The sequence below is a fragment of the Mastomys coucha genome, unplaced genomic scaffold (genome assembly GCF_008632895.1).
Source record: "Mastomys coucha isolate ucsf_1 unplaced genomic scaffold, UCSF_Mcou_1 pScaffold7, whole genome shotgun sequence".
Lineage (NCBI taxonomy): Eukaryota > Metazoa > Chordata > Mammalia > Rodentia > Muridae > Mastomys > Mastomys coucha.
This window is the reverse complement of record NW_022196913.1, coordinates 17,739,911-17,766,865: the sequence shown is the minus strand read 5'-3', so window position 1 is coordinate 17,766,865 and position 26,955 is coordinate 17,739,911. Positions and strand designations below refer to the sequence as shown.

Genomic DNA, 26,955 nt, shown 5'->3' with positions numbered 1-26,955 from the left:
TAAGACTATTTCCTGCATGGTTTGTCTCCTTAGTCATTCATTGTCCACGGGACTGAAAAGTCATAGGAATATACAGATGCAGACTCAAGCCCAGCTCCATCTCCAGTGCTGTGGAAAGGGACTGTACATCACTGAGCGGTGGATGCCATATGCTCTGTAAGCCACTAGGACGGAGCCCAGGGAGAGCGACCTCCCAGGGTGTCCACGCAGCAGAGGATTTTTTTTTTTTAAGCATTGTTTTTCAGGGTTAAGGATGCAGGAAGCAGCTAAGTGAGGTACTTGTGAAGCTCTGGTTTTTACTACCTTTAAGCAAACACAAACCTTAAGAGGAAAAATATATATATATTTTTTGTGATTAAACTATAAGAATTGTTAAAATGTACTATTTAATTTATATTCTTTCCAGAGTAATGAAAAGACAATTTTACTGAGTACACTTCAAGGGAGCAGAGGCCAGGGCAGAAACAGAATGGCCTTTTCGTTTTATTTCTAATTTCTATATCATTCATTTTAAAAATCTTACGTATGGGTATTTTGCCTACATGTATGCTTGTGCACCACATCGTGCAGTTCCAACAAAGGCCAAAAGAGGGTGCCATATCCCCTGCAGCTGGAGTTACAGACAGCTGTGAGCGGTTCTAGAAATTGAACCCAGGTCCTCAGTAAGAGCAGCCAGTGCTCTTAACTGCTGAGCCATCTCTCCAGCATCAGTTACATATTTTTAATTTCTTTGAGCTATTTTTTAAAACTCTATAAAGCAGATTTGGTTATAAATAAAACTTATTGAATATCACTGAATGTCATTAATGTATTCTCTGATATAAATATGCATATGTATATATTCATCTTAAATATATGTATATGTGTACATATACACACATATATTCTTACATATCATGTGCAGGCTCTGCTATGCATGTGTAGGTAGGCCTTGCCCCAGTCTCCTTACCACAGAAAACCCACTCAACAACTATAAAGAAAAATTAGTCTGACATCAAACCATGACGATTTAGTGGGTCAGCAGTGTAGCTCAATGAAACCATATTTGCCTAGCATGTGCGAAGCCCTGTATTTGATAATCAGCAGCATGGATGTGTGCACCCACACACAAATCATCTAAGAATTTTAAGGAAGTTTTTAAAAAGTGTATAAGCAATTGTGTCAGTTTTTTTAAAACTCATTAAATAAAACTTTTATTCTTGGTTTTCTTTCAGTTAAAAAATCCTTTAATACTTTTTTCAAATCACAAAAAAGGTAGGATTTATTAACTTATATAAGAGAGTTGGCCAGCTACCCTCATGCCTCCATGTGGCTTGCTGCTAGGAGGGACGGTGTCCTGGAAGAGCACAATGACGTGTTCAAGTGATGCTTTCACATCACCCTAGCAGCACTGAGAATGCCACAGAGATGGAGTCTACAAAACCCCTCAAGATTTCTCTTGGGTATTCACTGAGAAGCCCCGTCCAGCCCTGACTACACTGATGAAGACTTCCTTCTGCCCAGAGTGTTCCCACAACGATGCTGAGGCCATCCTCCCCCTAGGCCAACTATGACATTGATTCTACCCAACTCAAACAGAACTTGTATTCTCACTGGTTTATAATTCCTATGCCTCCCCCTGAAAGTTTTCCTCCCCTCAAAGCTATCTTTTCTATTTGACCACACTATTATCTAAGGATCCAAAGATTGGGACTCTGCTCTTCCTAATTTTGCAAATTTATCAAACTGGATTAATATGTCTTCCCTCAAATGTAGCATCATTCCAAATGAATTTTCATTGTACTGTCCTAATTTGGTAGCAATTGTATGAGGTTGCACCTCATTTTCTAGTGTACCAAACACAACCCAGTCACTTTACCAGCATATTTCTTAAAACACAGTGTAGCATGGGTCAGCTCACAGTACAGACTTGTTGCATATGTTACAGATTAAACACATTAAAATTCTTGGTTGAGGGCTGGTGAGATGGCTCAGCAGATAAGAGCACCAACTGCTCTTTTGAAGGTCGTGAGTTCAAATCCCAAATGGTGGCTCACAACCACTCATAATGAAATCTAATGCCTTCTTCTGTGCATCTGATGACAGCTGCAGTGTACCCATTTATAATAATAAATAAATCTTTAAAAATGAAATTCTTGGTTGAGCTTATAAGTCCATTGCCAACCTTCTCTAATTTGTTCCAAACTCACTACAAAAGCACAGTCTGCACACTTGAGGAGAATCCATAGCTTAGCTCAAGTCATCTTAGCAGCCAGATTTGGAAATGATTACTTTGGACAATGTTTTCAAATTATTAATGAGCATGCCCTGCCCTTCTCACTACTTAGGCCAACTGTTCATTTAGCTCAGTATTCATTAAGGACTTCCATGGCCACAAACAAGTCTGGACATTAAGAATACAGCTGAGTCAAAGTCCAAGCCCTTGTCCACAGGTGTATCCCAGTCTAACTGAAGAAGGCAGAGAGCACACAAACCAAACCTCACAAGTAACAGACTGTATACTCAGAAACATGTCACAAAGTGGGGTGGGCAGAAACCAGCAGTGTGGTATCTAAGGGGAAACAGGTGACATCTGAGCAGAAGTATGAACTAAGGGAAGCAGCCAGCTGTGTATAATGCTAGCAGGGGAACATGGAGAGTACCCTGAGTTAGTCGGTATTAAACCACAAAAGTACTGAAAACCTACTCCTTGACCTATAGGCTCCTCTTCCTTCCACGCAGAGAAGGCAACACCAACAAGACATCAGAAACAGGTGCATGCAGGTATTTTCATGAATACATTTGAGTGAATATTCTTGAGGTTTTAATTCTAATCCACTGAAATTAATACAACAGGCATATCTAAACAACGATCCTGGTGCCTGGCAATAATAACAAGTGGCAGGTAAAACTCACTGGGGCACAGGTGGACACTGCTATTCAGAGGAACAGCATGTAGCATAGTTTCATATGCATAAAATTATATAAAAGTCCTAAGTGTTTTAAAATCATAATCTTAAAAATCTTAAAGTAGAGCTAGGGAGATGTCTCAGTGGATAAGACACTTGCCCCGAAAGTCTAAGGACCAGAGTTTGTATCCCAAGAGCCCAGGTAAATGTTTGACAGGAATAGTGGCCACCTATATAATTCCAGCACGCAGGAGGCAAAACTAGGGCATCTCAGAGCAAGGTGGCTAGAGTAGCTGCAGTAAAAGAGCTCTGGGTTCAGCTGAAAAACCCTGCCTAAATAAATATCCTCACAAGACATACCTTCTATATGTTCAATTTATGAAACCAATGTGGGATTTTTTTTATTTTTTATTTTTTGGTTTGACTGGTTTTTCAAGACAGGGTTTCTCTGTGTAGCTCTGGCTGTCCTGGAATTTACTTTGTAGAGTAGGCTAACTTCAAAAAGAGATCTGCCTGTCTTTGCGTCTCAAAGGTGTGTGCCAGCAAGTATTTAAAAAAAAAAAAAAAAAACTGGTTAAAATGGACTTGGTGGCTGTGGTAGTATGAACAGGAATGGCCCCCAGAGATTCATATATTTAAATGCTTGGTCATTAGGGAATAGCAATACTTGAGAGGGATTAGGTGGTACAGCTTTGTTGAAATAAGTATGTCCTTGTTGGAGGTGAGCTTTGAGGTTTGAAGGGCCCAACTTGGGCCCAGTGGTACTTTCTCTCTCTTTTTTTTTTTTTAAAGATTTACTTCATTTATTTTATGTGTATAAGTATACTGTAGCTGTATAGATGGCTGTGAGCTGTGATGGTGTGGCTGCTGGGAATTGAACTCAGGACCTCTGTCGGCCCCACTTGCTCTGGCCCCACTCACTCCAGTGAGTAATTCACTGTAGCTGTCTTCAGACTCACCAGAAGAGGGCATTTCATTACGATTTCATTATGGGTGGTTGTGAGCCACCTTATGGTTGCTGGGATCCGAACTCAGGACGTTCAGAAGAGCAGTCAGTGCTCTTACCCACTGAGCCATCTCACCAGCACCCCAGTGGTACTCTCTTCTTGCTGCCTTTTGACCCAGATGTAGAACTCTCAGTTACTGTGCCTACCTGCTTGCTGCCATGTTCCCCACCATGTGGATATCTGACTATAAACCTTTGAACCTGTAAGCAAACCCCAATTAAATTTTTTCTTTTTATAAGAGTTGTCATGATCCAAGGTGTCTCTTCACAGCAATTAAACACCAACAAAGACAGTGGCACATACCTTTCTTAGCACTCAGGAGACAAAGGCAGGTGGACCTCTAAGACTTCAAAGCTAATCTGTTCTACTTAATGAGTTCCAGGGTAGCCAGGGCATCATAGAGATAATCTGCCTCCAAAACAAAACAACAAAAAAAAAACCAAGTGTTGGGTGGTGGTGCACACTTTTTAATCCCAGCACTTAGGAGGGAGAGGCAGGCAGATCTCAAGTTCAAGGCCAGCCTGGTCTATAGAGCAAGTTTCAGGACAGCCAGAGCTATATAGAAACCCTGTCTCAACAAAACAAAATGAACAAAAAATCCAAAAAAAATTGTTAACACTATACTACAGGTTATCTAATATGTCAACTTCTGTGTTAACAATCATCCTGCAGACTGATCGGATACTGGTGTTTGTGGTGATCTATTTTTTTTTAACCCCATGTATGGAGTGTGTGTGTGTGTGTGTGTGCCACAGATTGCATGTAGAGATCAGAGGTCAACTGTGGTTGTCTGTCCTTACCTTCTACCTTGAGGTAAAGTCTTTTGCTTTTCACTATGTCCAGCTTTACGTAAGTGCTGAGGATTCAAAAACAGACCCTTGGGCTTGCAAGGCAAGAGCTTTACCCACCGAGTCATATCACCAACCCCAAGAATTCTGTGAAATGCCTATTTTGAGTGTAATATATACTCACAGAATTCATTAATATGAAAGTCTCCAAAATAACCATGCTTAATTTTTAATTGAAAGAAGTGATTATAGTAAGTTTTGTTTGGTTGGTTCATCTTTTTAAGATGAGGCTCTTATAAAGCTTGACTTAATGTAGCCAAGGATGACTTTGAATTCTTGATCCTCCTTCCTCCACATCCCAAGTATAGAGATCACAGGCATGAGCTGTGGCACTCAGCATACTTGAGTGTCAACCGGAACAAATGAAAGAAGAGTGACATAAAATAAACAATGCCAACTACTTGAGGTATTTCCACTCAAATAGAGATGACAGCAGCCACAGAAAGTGGCTCTAACAAAACCACCAACTCTAAGCCTCACAATGGGGACATTTCACATTGCACTGGCTCTATATTAGTATGTCCAGATAAGTCATGGAACACTCTAGCTCGTGGCGCTCATCTTGATTCTGCTACAGCAGAAGCCCTCTGTAAGTTATCTTAATTGTATTACAGCATAGTTCTGTGTCATCTGAATGAGAATGGTCCCCACAGACTCATGTCTGAATACTTGGTACCATTAAAGGCATTGTTCAGAAGGATCAGAAGATGTGGTTTTGCTGGTGGAGGTGAGTCAGTGGGGGGTGGGCGCTCATCTTTCAAGACTCCAGTCATTCCTGGTGTTCCCTCTCTCTGCCTGGTGTTCGAGGTTCAAGATGTAAGCTCTCTCTCTTTTTTTAAAGGTTTATTTTATTTATTTTATGTGTATGAGTATACTGTAGCTGTACAGATGGCCGTGAGCTATCATGTGTGTGGGAATTGAACTCTGCCAGGCCCGCTCGCTCAGACACATCAGAAGAGGGCATCAGATCTCATTACAGATGGTTGTGAGCCAACATGTGGTTGCTGGGATCCAAACTCAGGACCTTCAGAAGAGCAGTCAGTGCTCTTACCCACTGAGCCATCTCGCCAACCCCAAGATGTAAGCTCTTAGATATTCCTGCCACCGTGCCTTTACTCTGCCACCATGAACTCGGGCCCCCTGAAACTGTTTAATCCAATTAAATGCTTTCTTTTATAAGTTACCTTGGTTGAGGTATTTTATCACAGCAATAGAAAGCTAAGACAATCTGAGAGTCCTCTTCAAATCTTTACAAAGCAGTATAACCACCGAGAACCCTAAGGACTGGGGAAGCTTCTGCTTCCCACCTTCCACTTCCATCTGTATAGGTTAGGCCTCATTGTTCTTTCCCACTTTCCACAAATTAACACTACAGTAAAAAGTGGAGAGAGAGCAAAGGAATGATTTGAATACACAGCACAGTGGAAATATTCTCAGGAAAATTTGAGTTACTGTACTTCTCTTTTGCTACATGACAGTCACTTGGCTGGCCAGTTTGTCTGCCAATCACCCTTCCAAGAATGCTTGGAAAGAGAGCGCTATGAGGACGTCAAGTCAGAGTCCTCCCCAATACTGCAGGGAGTCCCTATGAGTTGACCTGTTCATGGCCTGTTCACAGAACTAGAACCAAGTGATCTAAAGCGAAGGCCCACAGGAGACTGGGGTGCTGGAATGTTAAAAATACAGGCCTGGGACTCAGGTCTAGGACTGAATGACTCATGCCTCAGCCTCTTGCTATTATGTGATCGTGGGCAAGTTATTTGCTTTTTGAGGCTCAAGTTTCTTAGTCATGGAACAATACGCATCTAAAGAAAGCTGTAAAGATCAGGAAGAAATAATATATCTATAGTACTTAGTACAGGGCCTCAAAACATACTCTCTCAACAAATGGCACTATCAATAGTAATATGTCCACAGAAAAACCCAGTGTTAAAGCACTAACTCAGGCCATATTTTCAATGGTTTAAATGTCTTATAAAAAGCTTCAGGGTAAAGTGATGGCGACAACTTATTTTATTACCATCAAGTTCACAAAAGTGATCCTGTGAATCATCATATCTTGCCCAGTCAATGAATGCTTCTTTGCTTTCGTTACTATGGGAAAAAATAAAAAAAAAAATTATATTTGGAGCTGAAATTTTAACACTGCATTCTAGTGAACAAAAATAAAGATAATTTCTTCAGAAGATGATGCCATAAATTCCCTAAATTCTAGCAGTAGTTAAATTATGGAGTGATAAAATCAAGTCATGAAAAACAGTTACCACTTTCCATGAGTTGTTTATATTTCTTAATTACTTTAAAATAATTCTTAGCCCTAGTTCAGTAATTTAATTTACAAATTATATAACAAACACATACAAAACTCAAGGTCACCATTCCAATTGACATCAAATTGTAGTAACTTTTTTAAAAAACAGAAGTTCAATTTTTTTTTTTTAATTCTTTAAGATTGCTTCTGTATTTATAGGACCCCCCAAATACCAAGAAATGTATTGTATTAACGGACTACTTTATGACGCACGGGCTCACAGTCTACATGCTAAACTCCCAATGCTCTCTCATCCTCACCATGAACGTGCTGGGATTACAGGTGTGTACCACCCAGCCTGGTGCTGCACTGTCCCCCTCTCCAATCCAACACAACATGTGCGGAAACACGAGACAGGGAAGTGTAGGTGGCATATGTACAAATGTCCAGCCATGAAGCTGTATATTTCAAATATGCATATCACACTATGTTGTCAATTATTTGTAAATCTAAAAGTATTTAAAATTAAACTACTAGGCTGGGCAGTGGTGGTACACACCTTTAATCCCAGCACTTGGGAGGCAGAGGCAGAGGCAGGCGGATTTCTGAGTTCGAGGCCAGCCTGGTCTACAGAGTGAGTTCCAGGACAGCTAGGGCTACACAGAGAAACCCTGTCTCGAAAAACTAAAAAAAAAAAAAAAAAAAAAAAATTAAAAAAAAATTAAAAAAAATAGTATTGTGTGTGTGTATACACACACACACACACACACACACACACACATATATATACCAATTGTTAGAGAAATGCAGAACTAAGATACTTCTCCCTGTTCCTCTCATGTGTAGCACACACACGAGTGGGAGTATGGGGGTGTATGTGTATGTATGTGTATCTATACATGTAGGCATGCAGTGCTATGCTGCACATGTGGAAGCCAGAGGACAACTTCTGGGGAGGCAGTGCTCTCCTTCTAACCTGTTTTGAGGCAGGGTCTCCTTTCGGTTGCCAGGGTCTACTCCAGCTACCCCTGGACTTCCAGCCTTTTCTCTTAACCCTACATCCCATTATGCCACAGTAGTACTGGAATTGCAGATGTGCATCATTACATGGCTTTTAACATGGATCTCAGGGATCAAATTCAAGTCATCAAGTTTGTGTAGCAAGCACTCTTGCCTATCGAAATATCTTGCTGGCCTCAAAGTATGAATTGTTATAAACCACTAGGGCAATGTAATTTGTTATAGTAATTTTCAGAAACCATTTGGTAGTATTTAACTCCATTTCTATGAATATTCTTGGAAACGTACAGGTGTACAGCCTAGATGTTCTTAAAATGGCTTCTAAGTGAAATGCATCTATCAATCAATAGAATTCCAACAATACCAAAGAATACTATGTGTGAACATAAAAAGAAGTGTTTATTTATTCAAGAACACAAAAGAATCCATAAACATACTTTAAAGAGGACAGACACAAGATGGTTATGATGCAGCCGGGTGGTGGTAGTGCATGCCTTTAATCCTAGCACTTGGGAGGCAGAGGCAGGCGGATTTCTGAGTTTGAGGCCAGCCTGGTCTACAAAGTGAGGAAACCCTGTCTCGAAAAAACAACAACAAAAAAAAACCCCACAAACAAACAAAGAAACAAAAAAGATGGTTATGATGCCACATACCAGTGATCCCTGAATTTAGGGGAAGAGAATCATGAATTGCAGGCCAACCTGAGATCCCATCTCAAAAAACAAAAGGAATATAAGCTAGCGCATGCTTTAATCCCAGCACTGAAGGGACAGACAGGCAGATCTCTATGAAGTTGAGGCCAGCCTGGTCTGCATAGTGAGTTCCAGGCCAGCCACGGCTATATAAAGGAAGACTCTGTCACAAAAAAAAATTTTTTTTAAACAAAAAACCACCCACAAATACAAAGGAAAATATTTTATATTATCCTATTTGTATAAATAAGCAACATTAATTTCTAATCCTGTGAGTTTTAGAAGGTGGTAACAGCTAGGAAAGTTCACATGGTCATCTGGATAGTAGGGACACTACTGGGTTACAGCTATAAAGTTAAGTTCACTCTGTTAACATATTATTGTTCCTGTATTACATTTAAGGCTAATTTAAGAAACTTCTCATAGTAGCAAAAAGAGAGCAGGTAAGTAAAATATAACACATTTATACAAAAAAAAAACATCTACCAGTTAAAAGAATGAGATAAATCTGTTTCAACACAGGCCTAAAGAACAAACTTAAAATCAAGAAAAAAGTAGAGAGAACTGGGAATATAGTTGAGTAGCAGAGCACTTGGCTGTTACAGGAGAGGCCCTGGGTTTGGGCCACAGCCCATAAACACATTACCTAAAATTGTGACATTCATTTGAAGGGTGTTTTTGTAGCTGTTTTTTATATCATCCTTTCACTTTTCTGTTATTAAAATTTTAATAATAAATAATATAAGCAATTATCTTCCTATAACAAAGATACTAATAAAGAACATTGATTTTATGATTTGATAGCAATTATAGTTATAAATATAAATCTAAACAAATAGAACTTCCCCCCAACAAATAGAAGTTTTAAAAGAATTTATGAATATTGCATCCCAACTAAGAGTCACACTGAGTTACTTTATACTGAATAATCCAAGAGTATAGATTATGCTGACCTTCAAAAGCAAGTTTCTGTTTAGAGCAAATAGGAAAAAAATCATCAGAAAAAATTATGAAACTTAAATTATGTTGAGAGCAACTTTCATTATTGCAAATACACAGCCTGGATTACTGCCTATTCAAGACTCAAGGGCTCAACTCCTTCTGCACAATGCTCATGAAGAGCATAAAAGGCCTGCCGGTCCACTCATCCTCTGGCATCATCACTGAGGCTGAATTACGACAAAAGGTACAACATTTAATGCAACTGTGGGCTTTGTTCTTTTTAGAATTAGCTGAAAATGTAAGAGTTAAATAAAAAAATGTTCTATCAAACTCACAAGCTGGGCAGTGGTTGGTGGTGTATGCCGGCACTCAGGAGGCAGAGACAGGCTGGGCTCTTATGGCAGCCAGTCTGGGCTACAGAGTGAGTTCAAGAAAAACCAGAGCTACACAGAGAAACTCTGTCTCAAAAAAAAAAAAAAAACCACAAAGGTCACTAATATAAAGAAATGAAGCACAGCTGAACTTGCCTGAGTGTGCTGTTGATGGCGCCCAGCTTGCTAGCCTGCTCACAGTCATCCAGTTCTTTGGTAGTGTTTGCTGCTTGCGAGTACTACAAGAAAGCTCATGTCGTTAGTGATAGTGATTAGCTCTTCTTTAGCAATCAATGATGACACATTCTACCATCAAAATCCATCAAAAGACTTAAAACAGTTACTAGTATTTTGGCTGCAATTACGGTTGAGAGTTTTTCTATCTAGAGATTCTGAAAACAGATATAATTTCAAAAGAAACTAGGCATGCATAACCTCACTGCTTGATTCAAGAGTTAACATTCTGAACTCTGAGGTCAAGAGTCCCCATTCCCAGGTAGACTCATGGCTCTCTACTGTCCCCACTATCCAAAAACAGTCAAAGAAGAAAAGGAACTCACCTTATTTGAATGCCCGGCTTTAATTCCAACTGGAATTTTACTCTTAAAAGAAAAATAAAAACATTACTTACAAGATAATCTCAGAGGGAGCAGAGGGAACAAAAGGACCCCATCTCAAACGCATATGCACTTTGCTTCCTGTTATGACTTCTCTTGTTAAAAATGATGTTTTATGTATATGATGAGTGTTTTGCCAGCATATATACACATGTACCACATGTTTGCCTACTGCCTATAGTGGCCAGAGACAGTACTGGGTCCCCTTAACAGTGATTATGAGTGGCCCTAAGCTGTCATTTGAGTATTGGTAGTAAAGCCAAGTCCTCTATAGGAGCAGCAAATTATCTCTCCAGCCCCCATTGTGAATTTTAAAATAAACACTGTGTTTATGTCTTCCTAGAAATGTGGCTATAATGCACTACAGATGGAAAGTAACTGATCACTTGAACTTATGATTAAAACACTCAATTTAGAAATCTATTATGAACCAGCCAGCACTGTGGCTCACAAACACACACCATACCTGGAATGTAACATTTTCTTGGTAGTAAACATAACCTTTAAAGAAAAAAAAAGCATTGAAAACCTACTCTAACTGGATTTTCCTACTTCATGCACTGAAATTCCCATTTTAAATGTGAAGTATAAGGTCAAAAACTTCCCTTTTTGCCTATGAAAAAAGATGCAGATTCAATAAAGCCCTTGTAGATCTAATCCTAGAATAAGTCTCTGGTCTTCCTCCCATTTAGAATCAGACCTATGTCCACACCCATCACCAACACCAATAGAAACATGAATTTCTAAACCCATCTTTTAAGAAGTCTAGTCATCTGGTCTACAGAGTGAGTTCCAGGACAGCCAGGGCTACACAGAGAAACCCTGTCTCAAAAAAACAAAACAAAACAAAACAAAACAAACAAACAAAAAAGTCTAGTCATGGGACCTCCCCTTGAGCTGGATCCAACTTTGGGCCTGGAACAATTATGGGTCAGAGATGTGACTGTGGGATGACAACCCCAACCCTCACTTGATGTCCTGTCTTCCTGCTGGAGGTGAGCTCTATAAGGTCCCTCTCCCTACTGTCAGGCATTTCATCTAAGGTCCCTCCCTTTGAGTCCTGGGAGTCTCTCACCTCCCAGGTCTCTGGTACATTCTGGAGGGTCCCCCCAACCTCCTATTTCCTTAGGTTGCTCAAGGGGAGGTCCCGAGGCCTGACACTATTACTGAGGCTATGGAGTGCTCACAAAAAGGGATCTATCATGACTGCCCTCCGAAAGACCCAACAAGCAGCTGAAAGAGTCAGGTGCAGATATTTGCACCCAACCAATGGAGAGAAGCAGCTGACCCCTGATGCTGAATTAGGGAAAAGCTGAAAGAAGCTGAGGAGAAGGGCGTCCTGTAGGAGGGCCAGCAGTCTCAATTAATCTGGACCTCCAAGATCTCTCAAACACTGGACCACCTAACAGACAGCATACACCAGCTGATATGAGGCCCTAAACACACATACAGTAGAGGACTTCGGGGTCTGTGTTCATTCAGAGATGATGCACATAACCCTCAAGAGACTGGAAGCCCCAGGGAGTTTAAAGGTCAGGTAGGGTGGGGGGTGGGAGCTTCCACATAAGATGGGGGGGAGGTGGGGAGGAGGTATGGGATGTGGAGCAGTCAGAGGGTGGATGGGGGGGGGGATGGAATATGGAGTGTAAAAAATAAAACAAAATAAAATAAAACAAAATAGTCATAAGAGTTGAAAGCTTATGAATCTGCTGACAAGTCCAAATACAAAGATACTGCAACAGGTTATGATTTCTTAAAAGCCAAGAAGCCAGTCTGCTCCCTCCCACTCCCCATTATCATACTCTTACTTCTGGACAGGGCTCCACATGACAGTCTTTTATTGAGCAGTGGCCATCTTCTGCCCAGAAAGGACATGGTCGTTTCAGATTAACCTTTCCAGGAAGAACAAATCAACATTAGTAATTGGCATGATAATTATAGAATGCTTGCACATATCACTGTGTTGGGCACAGTGACACAGTAGTGATGGGGAGGGAGAAGCTGCTAGACCCTGCAGTGTGTACACAGTTCAGATATTAAATGATTATAGCTTTGCTGGCATTTGGATAGAGTCTTAGCTTTAAAAAAAAAAATGGCTATAGGTTCTCTGTCATTGAAAAAGAGGGACATTCCAGAATGACTTTAACATTCATTCCCCAAACACCAAGCACCATCTTAGCCTTAGGGCTTTAGCACTACCTTAGTGTGTGTTAAGCACTGGCTATCTGTCAGACACCAGACTAGGCTCAAGGCCAAAGAGCCTTCTCTTTTAGGACTTACAATATCCTAAAGAAAAATCAAATACTCACACATTTATTTCATTGCAAATTGTAGTATGTGTTCCAAAGGAGAACCCAGAGTTTTAGAGTAACAGTGCTGCTGGATAGGAGCCTCTGAGGAGACCATATCTTAGGAAGATGAAAGGTGGGGGAAGTGTGCATTCAGCTACAGCAATGGAGAGCTTTGATGGTGCTAAAAATGAAGAATCACCAGTTCTACCATTTTTCGTGGAAAAGGAATGGACAATAAGGGTAGAGGTTACATGGTAAACACCAATTCCCACATTCGTCATACAACAGGAAGTGGATAATCCCACAGGACTTATAGATGCATTGCCCAAGCTAAAACTCAGAGCTTTCTGTTTCTTCCCTTGTTACGTTCTACCACCTCCACCACCACCACCACCACGTCTCTTGCCCAAGCGTCTGCAATAGTTTCCCTCCTTGACCCACTACCTATTGCAACATCAAAACCAAGGCAGACCTTTCCAGTGTCTATTCAGCATCTTCCTGTGCATTTTCAGCTCTCTTGGAGCAAATCTATCCCTGCAGCAGCCCTACACACACTACTATGTAACCATTGTCATCTGCCTCTTACCTCATCTATTACACTGCATTTTTGCTTGATACACAGGGCTCCTTAAGCCCCAAAGGCTCTCTCTATGCTGCCCACTCTCTTTGTCTGAATTACTGTTCTTATAGAAGGCCTGTTCCTCAACCTTACTCAGGTCTCTTGACAGCATCAGGCCTTGACTACACACTCTAAAGTAGTACTTCAAATGTAACCAACACCCTGTATATTGCTGTGTCATTTTTGTGTGTGTTTGTGTATTTGTGTATGTGCCATGTGTATATGTTCATGTTTTTAAAGCTGCCCCCTAGCTACCTCTCCAATCTTCCTCCTCAATCACCTGCTTTCTGTGACCTAAGCTGCCTTCTAGTTCTTCAAATATACTAAGCTTACTCCTATGTCAAAACTCTTGAATCTATTCACTCAACTTCCCTGAAATGTTTCCCCAGATCTCACCACCACTTATACTTTCATATTAGAAAGGTCTTTGCTCAAATATCACATTAGCATAAACACCTGATCACTTCATCAAAGCAAGGCTACCTTTCTATTCTTTATCTTCATGCCATTTATATTGTCTCCTGCTTTATTGTCTCTATAGTAGTCACCTTATATCTGGCAATACAGTTCAATGTCTACTTATTTATTGTTTTTCTCCCTAAGCAGAACAAAAGCTTTGTCTTACTCACTGCTGAATCCACAGTACCAAGACTAGAGGTCATCAACGTGACCAAGTGCCTAGCTGCAAAGGTGGGTGGTTGCTTCTACCTCCAGCTCCTTGATCCCAGAATCTCCCACTGTATATGTGTGTTTGAAATCAACTTCTCTTAGATTCCCACCAGTTTGTATAATGTGAATGGATAGATGTTTCTATTTATCTCACAGGCAGGCAAAACTAGAAGCAGAGCATCTCTCTCTCAAATACCTGCCTGTTCCTGGGATGAAGGCATCAGCAAGATCAGGGCTACACCCCCTTGGGGAACAGGCATGAAGATGATCGGTCATATATGGAACAACCTTATCATGTTAAAGCATTTCTAAACAAGCAGGAAGATAAAAACCTATGTTGATTGGCCACACTGTTAGTTTTGCCTAATAATACTGTATTAGACTGAACCATATGAAATTGGCATGTTTAACCTTTTTCAAAACATCAAAGTAAAACTTTTTTGGTTTATCTAATATTATGAAGGACATATTTATGCACACAGCCACTTTTATGCAGGGACTCAGGAGCACCTATCTTATTTGTATGAAAATCACCTAAAGACCAGCCACAATTTTAGGTAAAGATTTATCTTTGAAATAAATCCACCAGCTGCATTCACAACAAATTCCGTACAGAGAAGAAACATTTACCACTCTCTGGATATTCTTTGTGTCTGTGGTCAAAGGGATGGATTCCCAACCTGTAATTTTCTAATTTATCTTCTTGGACAATCTACAATTGCCAAAAACTAAATTTTTCACCCTCAAAAATATTTAAAGAACTAAGATAATCTATTCAGAATCATGATTTTAAAAAGAAACCATGTTTAAATTTTAGAACAAATTAAAATAAAAACTAAATTATATACCAGTCAAATCCTAAAAGCAAGAACAAGATCAAAGTAAAGTCAAGCATAGCTTTAAAATATAGCTGTAAAACAGATTGTACGACACACAGAGGAGAGGGACTGAAGAAACAGAGAGTGAATATGGTCAGAGTACATGATGTACTTGAACCAAAAGAGGCCATCATGTAGTCCACTGCCTTGTACAATGAATATACATAAATAACTTTAACTCAATAGGCTACCCCCGTGGTACTGTATCCTTAAAAATGTAAAATTATGTTTCTTTGTGTTCTGATTGTTGACATAACTGAGACTGCTCCTGCCCTTCCACTGATATTTTAGAAGGCCTAGGACTCATGCTAGGTTAAAAAACAGAGTCCACAGAATTAATATGGAGGCTTGTTCTACTTGTAGCATTACTTAGTTTGCAGCCCCCACAAAGAACACCAGTGACTTCCTGTTACTATGCAGTGCTTAAGATACACCCATTATGCCAGCACAGTGCCCAGCTGCAGCCTGGCAGTGAGGTCCAGAGCACATAACCTGTGCTCACTCACAGAGGCTGGCAAAGCCTGTGTGACAGGAGGAAGCTTCACCTCAAAACCTGAAACTGAAAGAAGAAGAATTCCCAAACATATGAAGAGAGGTCTGGTTCTTGGTATGTAGTAAACAAGTTTTCCACTATGATATTTTTTAAAAAGATTTTGAAAAACATAATAAAACAAGTCACATTTGCAGACAACTATATAGAAATCTTTGGATTAACAGAATTAGAAATTGCCACCTTACCTTGTAATAACGAAAATAGTCTCGTTCTTGTAACTTTTTTATTTTGGGAAAGATTTTGTAGGTGTTGAAGTTATCAATGCTGTCAATGTCACATAAGCAATCATCCAAAACGCCAGTCACCTAGAATATACATATGTGTAAGATCTAAGATATACAAATACTAATGTTTATACCTTAATAAATCTATTTTAAAGGATAATTTATTTATTCAAATTGGCCAGTTTTACTGATCAAGGGTTTTGGGGTTTTGTTTTTGTTTGTTTGTTTTTGTTTCTTGAGACAGGGTTTCTCTGTGTAGCCCTGGCTGTCCTAGAACTCATTCTGTAGACCAGGCTGGCCTCAAACTCAGAAATCCGTCCGTCTCTGCCTCCCAAGTGCTGGGATTAAAGGCATGTGCCACCACTGCCTGGCATCTGATTAAGGTTTATAACATTAGGGCCAATGAAATGGCTTAGTGGGTAAAAGTGCCTGCTGAAGTCTGACAACACGAGTTCAATCTTGGGCTGGAGAGATGGCTCAGTGGTTAAGAGCACTGACTTCTATTCCAAAGGTCCTGAGTTCAATTCTTGGCAACCACGTGGTGGCTCACAACCATCTGACACTCTCTTCTGACGTGTCTGTAGACAGCAACAATATATTCACATATATAAAATAATAAATCTTAAAACGAATTCTGTCTCCCACCATATGGTGGAAGGAGGGCATCAACTCTTTAAACTGTCCTCTGACTTTTGTTTTTTTGTTTGTTTTTGTTTTTGTTTTTTGAGACAGGGTTTCTCCGTGTAGCCCTGGCTGTCCTGGAACTCAAATCCGCCTGCCTCTGCCTCCCAAGTGCTGGGATTAAAGGCGTGTGCCACCACTTCCTGGTCCTCTGACTTTTATATGCATGCCATGCCACATGTGTACTCAGTCCCCAACAAACAAACAAACACACACACACACACACTACCTATAAAAAGTATTTTTAAGACTTATAACATTAAAGCAGTCAATTTTTAAGTATAGCAGTTGAATATAAAAAAACAACAAAACCCAGGAAAATTACATATCCCTACTTTGAAATACCAATCTCCTTCTTTTAGAGTTCAAAATGGAAGATACTTCTGCCTTTCCTCTGCCCAGCCAATACAATTCTTAGCTGCCATGGCTTCCAGCCCGACCTAGAAGCCACAGCCTGCAGTGCCACTGCTGAGACCATCCACACCTTTCTTTTAGGTTGCTATTTCCGTGCCACACGTGGTGTTAAGAGCTTTAGTGTGTCACATCATTTACTCTTTAACACTATCCTGTAAATAACCCTCACTCTAAGAAAATTATGGTTTAACAAGCTTACAATGATTGTTTTACATACATGGAACTTAACTCCCAAATCTATCAGGCTTTAAAAGTCTGTATTCTTCACCACTACTCCATGAATCCATGAAGAGAAACAGGTATATATGAGGTAAATTTTGAGTCCAAAAAATTCTGTAAGACATTCTTCAGCTTTACTAAAAATGATTCTCAATATATATGCACAACTTGAATTAATCCTGGGAGAAGTCTCCTAAGTAAAACCATAGCACATGTTATGGTTCCATGTACAGAATATTCTGAAAAGTTTTAAAAATGGTGGAAAGTGTGATGGTTTCAAGCTGGAGTAGGAACAAGATGGCTCAGCAGGTAAAAACATTTATCCTCCAAGCCTGATGACCTGAGTTCAATCCCAGGACCCCATGATGGATAGGAAGAAATAATTTGCAAAAGGTAGCATCTGACCTCTACATGTGTGTCTTCACCCACACACACCCACATCCTCCCCTCCAAGATGATGATGGTGATGATGATGATGATGGTGGTGGTGATGGTGATAGAACAGGATAGGTGTGTCAATTGAGCATCTATACCCACACAATTGCAAGCATGCAGAGATGAAATAATGAGGAGGAGAAGGGCAGGAGGAGGCTAGGAACAGAATAGATGCTTGAAGGGAATAACCTGATCCATATTTTCATTGTGTTGGTAAATGCATGAAACAATATAATAAAAATGTGAATACAGTCAGGTAGTGGTGCACACCTTTAATCCCAGCACTTGGGAGGCAGAGGCAGGCAAATCTCTGAGTTTGAGGCCATCCTGGTCTACAGAGTGAGTTCCAGGATAGCTAAGGCTACACACAGAAACCCTGTCTTGAAAAAACCACCCCCCCCAAGAAAAAAGTGAATATGGACACACAACTAATTTACACAGAACCAGGAAAAAATCAAATCATTCTACCAATGGCAACATCCTGTTTATAACTCTATCTTTATAAAATGTTACCATTGTGTAACTTGGTAACATGACATATACTACTTCTCTGTATTATTTCCTACAACTGCACATGAACTTGCAACTATCTCAGTTCAAGGTTTTAAAAAAATGGCACTCTGCTTATTAAATGTTTTATTCAGGAAGCCCTCAGATTGGAAGAGAAATAGAAGCAGTAATCAGAAGCAGAGGTTCTAGCCAATTATTTTTCTTTCTCAGAGTAGAAATGTCTCTCTCAACTTCATCCCACATGGACACAGCAACATGTTACCTTTACGTAAGGAACAAGGGCTGGAATTCTCCACTTAATCACCCTATTTCCTAGGATCCTGTCACTATCAAATTTCATTGAGCTTCTAGGTTCCCTAGTCACAGCAGTCATATATATGTACACGTGTGTGTGTGTGTGTGTGTGTGTGTGTGTGTGTGTGCGCGCGCACGCATGTGTGACGCGCAATCACATTAGGGCAGTGACAGGCCTGTGATTGGATAGGAATAGAGAGGTGGAGCTAGAGTTGGAGGAGGAGAAAGGTCAGGAGAGGAGGAAGCGAAGGGTGAGGAGAGGAGACATCATCATGGAGACACATGATGAGGACGTACCAGATCCCATGAGGTTATACAACCAAGCAGGTTTTTACAAAATAGATTAATTGGGTTAGAATACTGTCTTTATTATCTGGTTCTAAAATTATTGTATTGGCATCTTGTAAATTGTGATTTTATTATTATATAAATCTGATTGGATATTGAGGCCTTAAGAGTCATGCTTTACTTACCGAGTCTTAGGCACTATTTAGATGAATGATTGTGGGAGTGTGTAAAGAGTTGCATGCAAGCAAGATGTAGCTTGCTGGGAGGAAATAACAAAAACCTGTCAGAGCTTAGTACTGAGGCTGAATGGTACTGGCTAAAAAAACGTGGCCCGGTGGGAAAGCGAGCTTGCGGGGTGAATTCATTTTTTATAATTCCTGCAACACGTGTGTGTGTGTGTGTGTGTGTGTGTGTGTGTGTGTCCTTTTCTAATCATGGCATGGTAGCATATGCCTCTAATCTCTTCATTTGAGGCCACCCTGGTCTACAGAGTGAGCTCCAGGACAGCCAGAAAAAACAAACAACAAAAACTCTTTATGTGGTAACTGTTCCTTCTTAGCAATGCTTTTTAAACTGAAAACTTTTGGTTTGTAAGCTATTAGTTTCTTTAAATATTTTCAGGGGCTGGGAAGATGGCTGTCAGCAAAATGCTTGCCACACAAACATTAAGGCCCAAATGCAGATCTCCAACACCTACATAAAAAGCTGGGCGGCAGCAACGGGGAAGGCTGACACTGAGGCTCCCTGGGGCTTAGTGGTCAGACATTCTAACCGAATTGGTGAGCTCCAGCTTCATCAAGACTGTTTCAAAGAGTAAGGTGGAGAAAAGATTGACAGCACCTAATGTTAACTTCTAGCCAATATGTGCATATGTGCATACACACAAAGGCCATTTTCATTGCGATAAGGATAAATTATTGTTAATACATGTCTGTCACTATTAAAACCTGTGTATCACCAAAAGTTTAAAATCTAAATGCAAATATTTCCTGTATCCTTGAAATTCTTTCTCAAGTACAACTACCTAGAGGTTAAACTAAAGCTTACTATTGTAATTTTCTTTGTAATGCATCCCTGAAAAATATACTCATATATTCTGGTTTTAGTAATATTAATGTCATTTCAGTTCAGTTCTTCTGCAAAGGTGTTCCTTTTGCTAACATTCTACTTTAGCATTTACCCATGATGGTGAGTTGTATTTGTAGCTAGCTCACTCACCTTCCCTGATGTAAATGCTGTATAATATGAACAATCACAGCTTGTCCATTCCATTTTGTTCCATGCAGAAGAACAGCCCAAGATATGCAAGTCCTGATTCCTAAGACTATTTCACAAACCTAACCTTAGAAGGGTACTCTTTTACAAAGTAAGCATCTTTAAAGATGTGACCAGGGCAGGCAAGATTGCTCAGTGGGTAAGGATGCTTGCCAGGCAAGCCTGGCAACCTGAGTTTGATCCTTAGAACCCATGTAATGTTGGAAACAAAGAACTCCTCTGATATCTACATGCATGATGTGGCAAGCAAGCAAGAATACATGCACGTGCAAGCATTCACACACAATATACAAATTTTAAAGAAAATTTTAAAGATATGATTAAGGATCTTAAGGCATGAATATGATATTGGGTTAATAAAAGGAGATCAATATAGAGTTAACAGAATTCCTTACCAGAAAGAAGTGGAGGTACTAGTACTAGAGTCAGGAGAAATTACAAGAGTTTACAGTACTGACAGTGAACATACAGCAAGAAGTGCCAAGGCAAAGACTAAAGATGCCTTTAGAAACTTGGCAGAATCAAAAAACAGTTCTCATAGCCTCCAGGACTCCCACCTTATTGATAAAATTAAGGATATTATCACGGTAAAACTCATTTTCAGATTTTTGGTCCCCAAAACTATAAGATTAAAAGCATTACATTGTTTTTGGTGACTAAACTGGCGATTTGTTATAGCAACACAGGAAACAATATATTCCATATCCATTATAAATTTTGCTAAAGAAAAAAAGCTATACAATCATCTTTGTACATATATCTTGGGAGACATGTAGAAGAGTTTATCAAGGTGATAATTTTGGAGTCTGTATATCATCACCAATGGTCAGGAGTTACTGTTAAGACATGCCACCCTGAATGCTAATATTCATCTGTGGTTTAATTTTTACCAATCAGCAAGGACAAAGAGGTGTGAGGGAATAGTGGAATTCTGTCCTAATGATAATGTACTACATTTATTTCTTTCTGATTCTGAAGCTTGAGGTGCTTGTCGCCCAGATGTAAATGATAGAGAATAAAAAGCTGGATATGGTGGCCTAGAACTAAGATTTCTTGTCTTCAAATATAAACCTGAGGCTCAGGTGCAGATAGGTTTTTAAAACCAAGTAACCAAATAAGATGAACAAGAAAGACACAAACCCCAGGAGTCAAATGACTGATGATCAAGGGCAGAGGAGAAACAAACCAAGTGTTCTAAAATAGACTAGGCCACTACAGAGGAAGTAAACCAGAAAAGCTAGCATCCTGGATGCCAAAGGAAAGTAAGCACTTAAAAAGAGTAAGGGTTGAGTTGTGAAAAAAAAAATTGTGCCAACAGGTGAAACCTGAGGTTTAAGAACAATATAGTCTTGGCAACGAAGGCACTGGTAACCTTGACAAGAGAGGACAGTTTCAAGGCATAGTAGAAGTAGAGTACGGGACAGTCTGACTGTAATGAGTAGGTTAAACAAAACAGGACAGGAAAAATAAAGTGAAGACTGCTCAGGAATTTTTCTAGATACAGAAATTAAAAGGGTGAGGGGGAAGCTCAATCACTAAAGTGCTCAATGAGGACCAGAGCTCAACACCAAGAACCCAAGATCATATTCTAGGATGACAGTAATAGCTCATTAGGGAAAAACTAAGGTGGGGGAAGTGAAAACATGACAGGAACCATATCCTTGAATAGAAAAGAAGAAATGGACCCTCATACACATTATAAGAGCACAAATGATTCATTCATGGCTGTAACCAACAGGGTCACAACAGTTGGTACAGAGACCAGTAAGTGGATCGATTACTCTGTGGAAATTCTCTTTTGTTAGGTGTGAAGCTGACAGGGCAGAAGAGCAAATGACAAAGGAATAAGTAGGAAAATCTGTAACAGTTATTTTTTTAAGCTAGGTATAATCAGCTATTTAATTAATACATCCTTTGAGTTTTAAACTTCCCTTCCCTTCCCTGCTGGTCTTTTGAGACAGAGACTCATATAGCTCAGGTCAACAAGGAGTTGGCTCTGCAACTAAAGCCAACCTTGAACTTCTGATTTTGTCTCTACCTCTTGAGATTATGGGTGCATACCACCATAGTTGGCTTAAATTTTACTTTGAACACATCAATTTCCTTATTTTTAATATTTTGGCCATTCTTTTAGATTATTTTTAATACTTCTATGATTTTCTTTTTTCTTTTCTTTTTTGGTTTTTCGAGACAGGGTTTTTCTGTGTAGCGCTGGATGTTCTGGAATTCACTGTGTAGACCAGGCTCAAACTCAGAAATCCTCCTGCCTCTGCCTCCCAAATGCTGGGGTTAAAGGCGTGTGCTACTACTGCCTGGCTTATGCTTTTCTTAAGCACACTAAAACTGACATTAAATTACCTACCTAAAAATTTCAGAACATAAGGTACTGTCTCTAGTGTTTCCACTTATAGGTGTTTCTCAACTTTCCATGAGAAATTGACCCCCCAATAAACCCACTAAAACAAAAATATCAAATGGAAATGCAATCAAGACACATAACCACGCTGGGCAGTGGTGGTGCACGCCTTTAATCCTAGCACTTGGGAGGCAGAGGCAGGCAGATTTCTGAGTTCGAAGGCAGCCTGGTCTACACAGTGAGTTGCAGAACATCCAGGACTACACAGAGAAACTCCGTCTCGGAAAAAAAAAAAAAAAAAGACACATAACCTACCATATGTCATAAACTTGGAAGACAGCGTGTGGAGTACAAGTTATTACCCTTGTGTTGGCATAGCTGATGGTGAATTGTTGCTCACTGTCCCTTCCTAGTATTGAAAGTGTATAACCAGTATTACAGGAAAAAAATGTATCAAAATATGAAGTAGTTTCTACTAAGCAGATACAGCTTTCTAACCTGTGTAATTTTTTAAAAAGTCCAACCATCATAAGCCAGGGACTATTTGTATCTGATTCATGGAACCCTATTTCCTTGTGGTTTATGATTACTTTTTTTGGCACACTCCTAGCTGTTTACTCCACTGAACACTATCTTTGAAAAATCTTAAGTCCTTGAGTTGAAAATACACTTCTCTAGGAAGAATGGGTATTTGCTTTCTCTGGTAACCAGGGCTTGTTGTGAATTCCACTTCTAGCCAAAGCTTATCCTAGCATGAATGATAAACTAGGCCTGAGAAGGCAAGTGAGGGCTGCTCACAGCCACAGATTTTCAATGGAGTTTTCATCCCCTTCTTCTAGCAACTTCTTTTTTCCTTTTCTGCAAATTGGGACTCATTTTTCACTCACACTTAACAATGTAGCTCTTTGGGGTCCAGGCTCTGTGGTGGGGTCTCTTATGATTTTTCCATTTTAGGGAAGACACTGGTGTTTCTTGCCAATTCTATCCCCATGAAGTTTTGAGACTAGAATCTTGGTCTTCAGGTTTAAAAGAAACAAATCCTCAGGGTAATAGAATAGTTAGGCACTATGAGTTCCACGTTTCTGACCTCTATTTAGTGAGGAGCTATGTGTTCCTTGATCTCATGCCACCTCAGATGGGCTTTTTAAAGGATTTCAAATATATTGGACAGAAATATCCTTTTACAGGAAAATTATATGTTAGCATGCCATGAACCATATTTGCATTTCATTTATAAGAAAATGGGGCATCAGATATACAAATGAACATCCATTCATAGTCAAAAATATTTTCCTGCTTTCAATATAGAAGGCAAAGTACCTATTTCCTAAAATGACTTTGATTTCTTATGAACAGAGATGTTTTTAAAAATTCTAATTCTTCCTTTTACTTTCACTCTTTTTTTCCCCAAGTTTAGCATGCATGAGAAGAGGAACTATCTGTCTAGGCTCCACCTTCTGATTTTCTGGTCTCTGCTTTTCTGTACACTGAAGCAAGTATGCTGATTTGTTAATGCTGTGTAGAGCATAAAGGGTTACATTAGGGCCCCAGTTTACGTTACTTAACAAGTCAATTAAGCTCTCTGAACTTCACTTACCACCACAGCCTTATATATGATATGTACCAAATAAAATGAGGCAATACATAATTAAACATGTTACAGGTTAAAGTGCTATCTAAAAATGTCATCAAAACTGTATTAGAAAATACCCACTGGGAACAAAACATACTTTTGTAGACTGGCACAGTGCTACTTTGAAATGCACAAATAATTTAATTATTGATATAGATAGACAGATATATATATACACACACACATATATATATATATGAAACAGAATTACAGGTATACTATAAACCACTAATCACATGTGATTATTGGTAGCTGGAGAAACCTTAAGTGAAGCTTCTAGACCGGTGATTTTAAAAGTATACAATTAATATATGACACATATCAAGTAAGAAAAAAAATGAGAAATCAGCTTTATTAAAAAGTTCTAAATGTAAGTTCCGCTCCAACCTAGTAACTACACTCAAACTAGTAACTACAAAGTAACTTTGCTATTGACAGCCTAGGAAATTTATTTTTTTCTAAATCTGATACACTCAGAATTCTATTATACCGTTTTCCAACCCGGGCTAAAATGTAGTGGAAAGAGCAATTGTGTTAGATACTTACAAGGCTTGTTTAAAATGCTGATTCCTTGCTCAGTTCCAGATGGACTCAGAATACACAGAAGGGGGTCAGAGAGTCTCCATGTTTAACAAAAGGTTTCTTTTCCTTCCCCTTTCTTCCTTTTCTGATTGGTTCATTGTTTAGTTTTTTGAGAGAGGGTCTTGCTATGCAGTCCTGGCTAACCCAGAAACTCAATATGTAGACCGGCGTCCAATTTCTTTTTTTTACTCCTGAGTGCTGAGGCTACAGGTATATGCCGCTGTTCCCAGCTGTTTATTTTTATCAAATCCTTTATTTTTATCAAATCGTTCATTTAAAGAGCACTCACAGATGGACACAAACAGAATATTCATGCATTCTAGGATTTAGTGCTGGGCACCATAACACCATGAACAAGGCTAGAAAAACATGTTTACACGGTTACTCTCGTAGTTACCATCTTTTTTTTTTTTCTTAGCAATGAGCGTTAATTGCTTCAAACTGCATGCCCCTCATTATCAGGCCATCTGAGACACTTTTGTTTTTCTTCGTTTTTGGCTCTTCGAGCTGACGCTTTGCAGCAGGTGCAGACAGGATACAGCAGCATCTGGCAACCTGTTCAAATCTTCCTCACTAAAAAAGAGAAGCAGCAAGCCTACCTCTTTTCAAGACAAGAGGCTGTGCTTTTGGCTTTGTAGGACGGGGTGAACACTTCAGTAATACCTGCCTAACCAAGGCAATCTCAAAGTCTAAGGAACTCTCTGGCTAGCAAGCCTCACTATAGACTTAAGGAGGCCCACAGTAGGGGCCTAGGCCCTCCAGTGTCATAACTGGGCTCACCTGGCGTGCCACTTTGCACATGTAGGACAGGTGAGTCATTATAAATCAGGTAAAGCCTATAGCTATCTCTAGAGCACAAGTTCGAGGAAATGAAGCGATGTCCCCCTCTAGCCCAGGAAGAGGGCGGAGGGCCTGCCTCCCTGTCATCTCCTGAGGGAAGGATGTCAGAGGTTTGGGTCCCCAACACCACCACTACCATGTCTTGCTCAAGACCTGTGTCTCCCCGTCACCATCACAATGATAAAGCCGCTAGCGCTTACTGGCCGTCACCATCTTCCTCTTCCGTAAACCATCACCACGCGTGTCGTGTCCCCGCGCCCGCCGTGCTTTACAGACGTTTCCCGCACTAGCCGGTGCGGTTCTCAGTCCCTGGCTGGCCACTCGCGTCTACACCTTGGCCTCTCGGCGACGCCGGCGTGACCCGTCCCCTGCCTCTGGTCCCTAGGGCTTACCTGGGTCTTGACGAGACTTGAGAGGAAGCTCAGGGTGACAAGCAGTTGCACCGCGGCCGCCGCCCCCTGCCCAGCAACGGCCCGGCGGAACCCGGGACTCATGGTGACCTCGGCCGCTGCCGTCGCCTCGACCGATTGGGGATGGGGAACGGCGGGCCGCCGAGACGACGACGGCAGGGGGCAGTGCCCGGGAGCCGGGAACCTCCAGGACCCGGGGTCTGAGCGCCGGTCTCCGGCTGGAAACACTCTAGGTGCCCAGCAGCAGCGACTGATAAACCAGTGCTGCGCGCCCCCGCTTCATCCCAGGAGGCCCCGCCCCCGGCGTCCTCAGTTATGATCACGCCCTCTGCGCAAAGCCTTCTGGGAGTTGTAGTCCCCGTAACCCCTTAGGGCACCCCCACAGTGGGAAGGTCTTGAAAATGGAGAACTACAGGCTCGGAGGTCGCTCTGCCTCCCTGAGGCGGGGCTCCGCGGCGGCCAATAAGGCGGGACCACGAGGGCTCCAAAACACCCAGGAGCAGGCGGGAGAGCGGGTGCAATTTTAGGGGTTGGCCTGAGGTGGAGGAACCTCCGTTTCGGCTCTCCGAGAAACAAGATTGCTCCCCCTTCGCCCCCATTACCACGCAGGTCTTCAGGCACTGTGCTAGTAGCTCCTTGTCACCGCTTGACCTCCTGGAGCCAGGATTTCCTCGCCAGACCAAATCTTTGACTTGCTATCCCAAGAGCTTTCTTTGCCTTTTTTCTCACCTCTTGCAGCTACCTAAAACCACCTGGCATCTTGTCAGGAAGTCTTCAGCACCTCCTTCATGTCACATGCCCCAGAAGTATCATTGCTTGGTGTCTCCGCTACTCCTCTACCAACACCAGAAAATCAATAATACACTTTAAAGCATGAAGGGAAAACCCAATCTATACAGTGAAAAAGAAGAATCAGGATAAACACAGAAAAGCTTAAAGGGACATAGACTATCTCAAATTTAACACATTCTAGATGGTTTTGAGGTCTTAATTACACCTCAAATATTGTTCTGGGATTATGTAAGATTATGTACATAGGCTTCCTGTAGCCCCTAGCAAATAAGAAGTGATCTATAAATGGTAACTGCTAACTTTATGGATATTTCCAAGGAATCATACATTCAGTAGTGTGTATCAATTTGTCATTG

General features: G+C 40.6%; 1 protein-coding gene and 1 non-coding gene across 2 annotated transcripts in view; both read right to left on the bottom strand.

The window, feature by feature from the left end:
* The window catches only part of Ero1b (endoplasmic reticulum oxidoreductase 1 beta), a 45,057-nt gene extending 18,920 nt beyond the window's left edge, over positions 1-26,137 (bottom strand). The window contains exons 1-6 of the mRNA XM_031359605.1: positions 25,790-26,137; positions 15,832-15,951; positions 12,445-12,528; positions 10,580-10,621; positions 10,176-10,258; positions 6,764-6,837 (exon numbers count right to left, since the gene is read on the bottom strand). Of these exons, the coding sequence (XP_031215465.1) occupies positions 6,764-6,837; positions 10,176-10,258; positions 10,580-10,621; positions 12,445-12,528; positions 15,832-15,951; positions 25,790-25,891 (505 nt within the window). The 5' untranslated portion in view covers positions 25,892-26,137. The remainder of the gene's footprint in view (positions 1-6,763; positions 6,838-10,175; positions 10,259-10,579; positions 10,622-12,444; positions 12,529-15,831; positions 15,952-25,789) is intronic.
* On the bottom strand, positions 4-211 carry LOC116082871. Its single transcript, XR_004115491.1, has one exon. It is a non-coding gene; the product is annotated as a small nucleolar RNA SNORA73 family (small nucleolar RNA).
* Positions 26,138-26,955: the final 818 nt, after the last annotated feature.